Here is a 9081-nt window from a genome sequence, read left to right as displayed (position 1 = left end):
AAACGTATTGTGAGGGTTTGTTGGGAGCGTCTGGCGGAATCCCCTGTCAGAAGGAGTTTCAACTCCCACCTCGGACAGAGCTTTTCCCATGTCCTGGGGGAGGCGGGGGACATTGAGTCTGAGTGGACCATGTTCCGCGCCTCTATTGTTGAGGTGGCCAATCTGAGTTGTGGCCGTAAGGTAGTTGGTGCCTGTCGTGGTGGGAACCCCCGTGCTCTCTGGTGGACACCAGCAGTAAGGGATGCCGTCAAGCTGAAGGAGTCCTATCGGGCCTTTATGGCCTGTGGGACCCCAGAGGCAGCTGACGGGTATCGACTGCCCAAGCGGAATGCAGCAGCTTCGGTGGTCGCCAAGGCAAAAACTCGGGCATGGGAAGAGTTCAGTGTGGCCATGGAAGCCGACTTCTGAACGGCTTCGAGGAAATTCTGGTCCATCGTCCGACGTCTCAGGAGGGGGAAACAGTGCACCACTAACACTGTGTACAGTGGGGATGGGGCACTGTTGACCTCGACTCGGGACGTTGTGAGCCGGTGGGCGGAGTACTTCGAAGACCTCCTCAACTCCACCAGCACGCCTTCCTTGGAGGAAGCAGAGTCTGGGGATTCTGAGGTGGGCTCTCCTATCTCTGTGGTTGAAGTCACCGATGTGGTTAAAAAGCTCCTCGGTGGCAAGGCCCCAGGGGTGGATGAGATCCGCCCAGAGTTTCTCAAGGCTCTTGATGTTGTGGGGCTGTTGCGCAATCTGAAGCCTCTCTCTCAGTGACAAACCAGCCTGACATGAAACAAAACAGAAAAAGGAACATGACTTAAGTCCACGAAAGTCTTGTGAAATTCTTATCAATGGCACAGACAGGGGAGAAAAAAAGTGAGACCAAAAATAAACTGGCAATTTTCCACCTTTGGGGGTGAGATTAGAATCATAACAGGGACAGGAAGGCGAAAGGTGAAAGTTTGATGCCAGAGACTCATTTCTTCTGGCAATTGTCACACAAGTGCACCTAAATAATCAGTGAAAGGTTTCATAGATTCAAAAACTATCAAAAATGTTTTGTTTCTTGAGCTGAATTATGAAACAGCTGTTGTTTCCCGATTTGAAATGACCAGTGAAATCAAATTTTCCCTGATGTTCTAATTTGTTGTGATGCATCTGTATTTTTAACATCACGCCGGACTTTAGGTCTGACGTCATTTGAAGCAGCGGTCCTCAATCACCGGGCCATGGACTGGAACTGGTTCGTGGGACATTTGGTACCGCACAGAAATACTGAACAAGAAACATTTCATTGATATTCAGAGTCTGAAAGGATTTTTGTTTAGAGAATCAAGTGCAGCAGCCACCCGTGACTCTGTACAAACAACTCAAACTGCTCATTTCGGGCATGTGATACATTTGTTTAAAAAAAATAATTTTTTTTTTAAAAAAAACAAAACCTAGAAGCTAGCAAAGATAATGAAAAAAAAAATTATTTGGAGAGTTTGTTCCTCGAAAATGTCAGAACGCCAATTTGTGAAACCGAAGAGAAAACAGCCTACAAATTCCAAGAAAAATGTTTATCGCTACATGTGACTGTCACGCACCAAGCGCATTATTTTGACAGGCTAGTAAATGAGGCAATGAAGCCTTCAAAACCTCTGGGGAAAAAAAAGCACTAAATATCTGACTACAATGACAGCTACCAAAAAGTAGACTGGAAATAAGTACCACACTAGAGGGGGTTTCGGTGTTTCCCATGACCCCCAGATGGGATCGACTCGTCAAAGAGAAACGAGTTTATCATACATGGCAATGGCGAGTGATGAAAAAAGCGGAAGGGGCGTGGCCTGGACGGGGGCGTGGCCTGGACGGGGGCGTGGCCTGGACGGGGGCGTGGCCTGGACGGGGGCGTGGCCTGGACGGGGGCGTGGCCTGGACGGGGGCGTGGCCTGGACGGGGGCGTGGCCTGGACGGGGGCGTGGCCTGGACGGGGGCGTGGTTACTTACAAAAGTGGCACTAAACATGCTGAAGATGAAGTGTATTAAATTTACGCAGTTTGAAAATTGAACAGAAAAAAATCCCAAGATCGCCACTATTCTTTCAAGTGAAAATTTGTGCAATTTTGCCTATGCATTCCTGGTGAGCACCAATATGTAACTCCAAATTTGCTGCTCAAAATCAAAACTAAAAAAGTAAACACATTCCCTGCCATATTTAAGATTTGTTCATGACTTGTATTCATAAAGTGTTGTGTAAATGTGATAAAAAGCTGTTGATTTTTACCTCATACAGTGATAGTGAATATTTATTATGCATACAATTTATTATGCCTAACCGTGCTTTATTATCCAAGACAAAACGTGAATTATCAATATGAATATAAAACGCAAATAAAAACAAATAAATGTTATCATGCTGTTGCTACAAATGCATACCAAATAAAATTGAAAATATCATCCTCGTATATTTGAATAAAAAAGTATATACCTCGGAGTGTACCTGTCTATCGGCGAGGGGCGTCAGTGGAGCAGATTTCGTTGCTTGGTTCAGGCAAAGTACCCCAGCGCGTAACGTCTTTAGTTGTATCCGCTGACGAAGTTTGATTGAAAAATGCCGATCCCAAAGGATAATTGCTCCGTCGAATGGCGATTTTGTCGGCATGTTTTTTCACTTTTGTTGCATGATCTGTCAGTGCCACGCATCCACGGGAGCCATAGTTAATTAAGTCACTACAATACACACAATAAGCTTTGCCTGCTACGTCTGGTTTCTTCAAAAATTGTCCAAGAGCTTCTGTAACTTCGTCGAATTTGGAACCAATTTTAACCTTTACAGTGACTTTTCTGTCAAGCCAGTCCAATCGGAATTTATTCTTGACATTTGAGTCAATTTCTAGGATTAAAGACTCCTGATCTTTCGTCAAAAATTTCATAATTCCGCTCAAAACGATCCCAGAACAATGAATTTGCGAGACGAACAGGCCGCCATGAATCAGGTAAAACAATATGTTACATGCAATTTGATTGGTCCAATCGCTTGTAGTTAACCAATCGCTGGGCCGTTTATAATCGAGCTAAGACTTCCGCAACAAATAATGCCTTCAGTGATCTGATTAGTTGAAGCTTTCATACACGTCCAATCGCAGGGCTGTTTACAAACGGAAAACGGAGAGACTGTTCGGGAGAGCTCGTGAAAACTCGACGATAAGGTACCTGACCGCCCCTAAAAATTTCTCAACGGATTTAGACGATTCACAAAAATGATCAATTTAAGAAATAAAACGGCGGATTTCCGCGGATCCGCAGAAAATTGCCATGTATGGGATCAGCGGTAGAAGATGGATGGATGGATGGATTTAAATTCATCTCTATTTTATTATTCGTAATTTTATCTGTGGTTTTGTTTTTGTCCTTGATTGTAGAGTGTCCTTGAGTGTTTTGAAAGGCACTTATCAATAAAATGTATTATTATTATTTAGTGCTGGCAAGCGATTAAAGAAATAGTGACATTAATTATGATCAGTAATTCATTGATCTAATTAATCTATATTTTAATCTAATCTAAAAAGTGCTGAGAAAACCCTTCTTTTCATTTTTAATTGATTACATTATTGAGGCAAATCAAAAGACAAAAAAAGTGGCATTATAAAGTCTTTCATTGTTTGTAAACAGACTTGAACATATGCAGTCCTAGCCATTCACTTGCTGCTGTAGTTGAGACTAGTCAAAGTCCTAACTGCAACCTTTAGTTTCGACCACCAGGGTGAATATCACCGTTTTGTTTGTTTTTGTAAATCTCCAAATAATTACAAAATAAAAATAAAAATAAAACAGGTCCATAAAAAGTGCTTAGGTGAACATATCAAAAACAGTAGAAAATTTTTCTGAGCAATACAAGCACTCGACACTGAACTTACTTCGGATAATAAAAAATAAATAAGAGACCCTTAAATCACAGTGCTGTAAGTTAGCCCTTCAGAAATAACACTGTTCATCATGAGAAAATAAAGTGCTGAAATAAACATCAACCACTTCTGGTAGGCTATTGAGGACTCAGCAACTATGCTGACTTCATGCCTCGTACGTGGGATGTTCTCCTCGAGTTTAGTTTGACGAAGAGCTTTGCTTTAGCTCGCTCTATTGCAAATGCTTTCGGTGCTAACGTTAGCTGTGGATGCACTCGCGACTGGGTGCTTTGCATTAATGAGGGAGGCCAAATTTGAGCTGCTTCGGTGGTCAGCAAACTCCTTTCAAATTAGGCACAACACTCTACTTTTATTCATAGTGCCTTCAGGGCGTGATTGAAAAGTAAATTTTCCATTCATTGTGCCGAGAAATCTCACATGCTCCTCCATTTTCACCTCTCCTCTCCTCACCGCTGCTTACTTAGCCCGCCCAACTCCAATGGGAGCCAATCAGCTTGTGCTAAACAAGCCCAAACATAATTACAATGAAAAAATAAAATCAAAGTCCGCTTCAGGCTGTGACTGACAGTTGATTCCCCACCCTCAACTACTCGAACACAGGAAGCCAACATATGAAAAGGGATATGATAAAAAGGCAACCCACCTACAGAAACAATAAAGTTATAGATTAAAATTTAGATTAACGCGATTAATAAACATAATACGCGAAATGTGACTGTAATTAATTATTCACAATTAACGCAATAAATTGACACCTTTATTATTATTATCATAAGCCTAACGATTCCATCCACTGGCACATATGAAATTGTAAATATGGTTAAACACTGTTGTAAAACACAACATGTGTGGACTGTACATGGTGAATTTGTATGACTTGGCAAAGCCTGCTGGCGGCTCTCTCACTTATACAGGGGCGAGTGCAGTGAAGTTCCTCGCAGCATCGCTTAACAAACACCATGGCTCTCCACTTACTTTTGCACTTGTAGCAAATGTAGTCGTACCCTTTTTTGGGGTGGAACAGCATGACCATATTTGCTATGTGTATCGTCATCTAAATTGGCTTACTATAGTTTCGGATGTTGTAAAGATTGACAATGGCTGAATATATTTTTTCTAAATATTTTACTGGAAGAAGAAATTTGTTTGCAACACATAGCTGCTACAAAAAAGGTCATTTATTTTTTATAACTTTAAAAGAAGTCAATAAAAGGAAACAATACCATGTTAAAACTTTGAAACATCAGTAATAAGCAGTGGACTCATCGCTGACTGCTCAACGGCTTACATCAAAATATTAAAGATACTAATTAGAATGATTTCAATAAAAAATATATATAAATAAATACATTTTGAACATTTGTAAACATGTTTGTACAATTGAACATGAAAAACATTAATATAAATACACACTACTGATATTTTTATTTATATCCAAGATAAAATATGATATTAAGTCATTGGGAATACAAAATCTCAATAACTATTTAAACATCCCAACCACTAAACCGAAGGATGGAAGCCTGGTGTTTTGTTTAGTTATTTTAACAGAAGTGACAAGATGGACCGATTTGAATCAAGTAAAATACAAAAGTGATTCCACCTACATTCGTCTTGATATGTGTTAGCATTTATAGATTAAAGGAAGCCCACATTATTTAGAGCAGGGTCTTCAAACCGGTTCCTCGAGGGCCGCTGACCTGCCTATTTTGCAACTCAACCTGCTGCAATACAGCTGATTAAAATGATCAGCAAGGTCTGCAGAAGCTGGATAATAATCCTGATGAGTTCAATCAGGTGTTTTGCAGCAGGGAGAGATGGAAAACAGGCAGGACAATGGCCCTCGAGGAACAGGATTGAAGGCCCCTAATTTAGAGATTTCTAGCTAGTTTACTGCATCAAGGGACTATTTTCTATTTGGGTTTGCATTGTCCGAATGTATTTGAATGCACCTTGCATCACACCAAACCTGATGTTTAATGACATGCACCCATTATGATCTTATCCATTTGAACCACAAAGGCTGACCGTATTACAAATGATAACGCAAATATTCATCACAATCACCTGCCTTTTTCACGGCATGAGTGACCAGCCCGCAACACACAAAATAAATAGGTTTCTGTGTTTTAAGCTAGCAATCGCTTAATACAAGTTAACAGTTCAAAACCCAACCATCCAGCTCTGGCCTTCCTGTGTGGAGTTTGCCCCACACAGGGGGGCAAACTTCTCCCCATGTCTGCGTGGCTTTTTCCTCCCACATTCCAAAGACATGCACCGCAGGCTGATTGAGCACTCAAAATTGTTCCTAGGTGTCGGTGTGAGCGCGGATGGTTGTTTATCTCTGTGTGCTCTGCGATTGGCTGGAAACAGGTTCGGGGTGTCCCCCGCCTACTGTCGGAAGAGAGCTGGGATACGTTCCAGCATGCCCCGCAACTCTTTTGAGGATTAAGCGGATCAGAAAATGGATGGATGGATGGATGGATTTAACCTGACACGCGCTCTACTTTCTGTGTGCAGGCTGACAGTCGAACACGTCGTTGGAACACTTTTGCTCCATGTTCTAATTGGAGCATGAAAACATGCACTTGCATTTTGCAACCGGATTATTTTTATTTCTTTATTTTTTCCAGAACACATTGAATAAATGGGAGACTTTGCGAGCACAATGGTCACAGGGTCGAGCCCAAAATGCCTACGGCTGTGGCCAATCAGATAGAATTCATCTCACACTCCTGCTCCGGCTGCGTTTTAGAACCACCTACGAGGATGTTATGAAAAGCGTTTTCCTTCTAATCATACGGCCCTGGGTAAATCGAAGGGAAAAGCAACCACTGAGGGCCAAGCCAGGCAGAACTTGTTTGGAACCGGTAAAATGGAAAAGTGTCAAAAGTGATAAACCTCGCCCCATCTTTGCTTGTGAGAAAATGAACCTTTCGGGGGTGATGCGTTGATATCCGTACCCACCTCTTTCCAATTAACTTGCTGATCTTTGGAAACAAGAGTTGGATATTTGCAAAAAAAAAAAAAGATATTTGAGCATTAAATATCTTGTCTTTTTAGCATATTTGAATGAATGAAAACAACTTGCAAATCATTGTTTTTAATTTCCATTTTACACAATGTTTCAGCTTCATTGAAATTGCGGTTTGTACTTCTCTCAGTCTCATATTTGAGAAAATTGGCCTTATTCATTTGTCAAATCATCACCTAAAATCACAAAACGTAACTTCATTAGAGAGCGCATATTGTGTCAAAAGATTTAATGTGAAATTGAAATAATTTAGAATCTTTTGAAATTAAATCAGTCACTGATGGTTTAGTGGTACATTTGCGTGACTTCCATGCAGGCTGTATGGGTTGCGAATTTGAGTGTGAATGTGTGTCTGTCTGCATGTGCCTTGTGATTGCGTAGCCACCAATCCAATCTACCTTTCACCTGAAGTTCGCTTGATATGCTCCAGTTCCCCTCAACCCTGAGCAGGATAAGTGGTAAAGAAAATGTAGGAAATAAAAAGATGCATGTCAGAATACCTCCTAGTGTGCCACCATCTTGCTCAACGGTCCCACAGCAATCCAATTTTATATAATGTATTTTTAAAACAAATAGCATAAAAGTGTTGGGTTGAAAGATTTCCCAGTTACAAGCCTTATTAAGAACAACAGAAAATAGGTTCAAATAAAATGAAAGAAGTAAACATGACGCTCAAGCTAGAGTGACTCAACTTACTGGTAAAGGAAAAAGTTTTCCATTGACCTTTATACAGAGACTGTTTGGATAATTGTCTTCTTGTGGGCAACTTGTCTCCGACAAGCAAAACCTGAAAATAGATAAGACAAAATTAAATGAACATTATTTGTCATTTTATTCAAACAAGTTTGATTGAGCCATAAACCAAACAAAAAAAAAAAAAGCACTTGAAAGCAGAAAAAACACTGTTGAAGAACCAGTTATGTCAGTTTCACGTTTTTTTTTTAATGAAATATGAAGATAAATCCTGAAATTGTGCAAAGAAAGAATATTTGTACTGATTTGCTGAGATGTAGCATGACTATGGCTGTGCGATATGGCTACAATTCAATAAATATTTTGGCCAGATATCCTGATGAGTATACAATAACAATATTACTCTGAGTGCAGTGAAAACAAAACGAAATCAAAAAGGATGTGGAAAGTCTAGGTATTTTTTTAACCAGCCATCAAAAAAATGATAAATATAATACAGTTCACATTGTATGGCAACTGTGATTTAATGATAATTTTCAGTCTGCAACAAAAGTGTTTGTTTGCATGCATGTGTTAACTGCACGAACGTGTGACTTATGTAATAAATTTTCCACGCACGACCGTAGTAAGGATAAGTGGTTCAGAATATGGATGGATGTTTTGTGTGGCTTGAAAAAGAAAAAGTTCACCTCATTCACTCCCACACATGGCGATGGTTGTGTATGCATTGATGCATGGCAACATGCATTAGCTGCTGTGTGTGTTTTAATGCACTGCATGTTTACACTGAGGATTGAGAGGAAAGAAATTTCATCTGTGCTGTATGTTGTACATAGAGCAGATTTGACAATAAAGATGACCTTGACCTTGAAATTGATGGCAGTGTTCCCAACGATATGCCTAGATCATGTTTTGAAGGTCTTCATATGATGTTATATTGTATGACTTTTTATGAATCCATAAAAAGATGGAAATACAGGCAGTCAATGAAGATGCGAGTTGCGACCGAAACATGATGTAGCCCGCACCTCACCGCTCCATTCGGACATTCTTAGAATTAGCTCGGTTATTTTATCCACTGGTAATTTTTAAATTATAAATATGGTCACGTGATGTTCTCAAAGACAATATATGTGTACCCTCCGGGTACAACACAGAAATGTATTTCATCACTGTGTGCTATGTCAGCAGCATCTGTGTGCGTCCCTCGCTCACTTCACATGTCACTCTTCCCTCTCCTCCAGCCTTCCTGTGTGGGGGTCGCATTTCTCCCCTTGCCTGTGTGGGTTTTCTCCGGGCACTCCAGTGTCCTCCCACATTCCCAAAAAAACATGCATGATAGGTTAATGGAACACTCTAAATTGTCCCGAGGTGTGATTGTGAGCGTGAGTGGTTGTGTGCCCTGTAGCTGGCAACCTACTCCAGATGTACCGCACCTATTGCTATATATATATA

General features: G+C 40.6%; 1 protein-coding gene across 2 annotated transcripts in view; it reads right to left on the bottom strand.

Moving 5' to 3' along the window:
* pias2 (protein inhibitor of activated STAT, 2) overlaps positions 1-9081 on the bottom strand; it is a 158594-nt gene that overhangs the window by 80447 nt on the left and 69066 nt on the right. The window contains exon 5 of one of the 2 annotated variants that reach the window (XM_019860949.1): positions 7630-7720. The exons of the other annotated variant lie outside the window; for it this stretch is intronic. Coding sequence (XP_019716508.1) covers positions 7630-7720 — 91 coding nt within the window. The remainder of the gene's footprint in view (positions 1-7629; positions 7721-9081) is intronic. 2 annotated transcript variants of the gene reach the window in all.

The sequence above is a fragment of the Hippocampus comes genome, unplaced genomic scaffold (genome assembly GCF_001891065.2).
Source record: "Hippocampus comes isolate QL1 unplaced genomic scaffold, H_comes_QL1_v1.1 scaffold130, whole genome shotgun sequence".
In the NCBI taxonomy this organism is placed as follows: Eukaryota; Metazoa; Chordata; class Actinopteri; order Syngnathiformes; family Syngnathidae; genus Hippocampus; species Hippocampus comes.
Note: the sequence above shows the minus strand (reverse complement) of the source record. Positions and strands in the feature narration are given on the sequence as shown.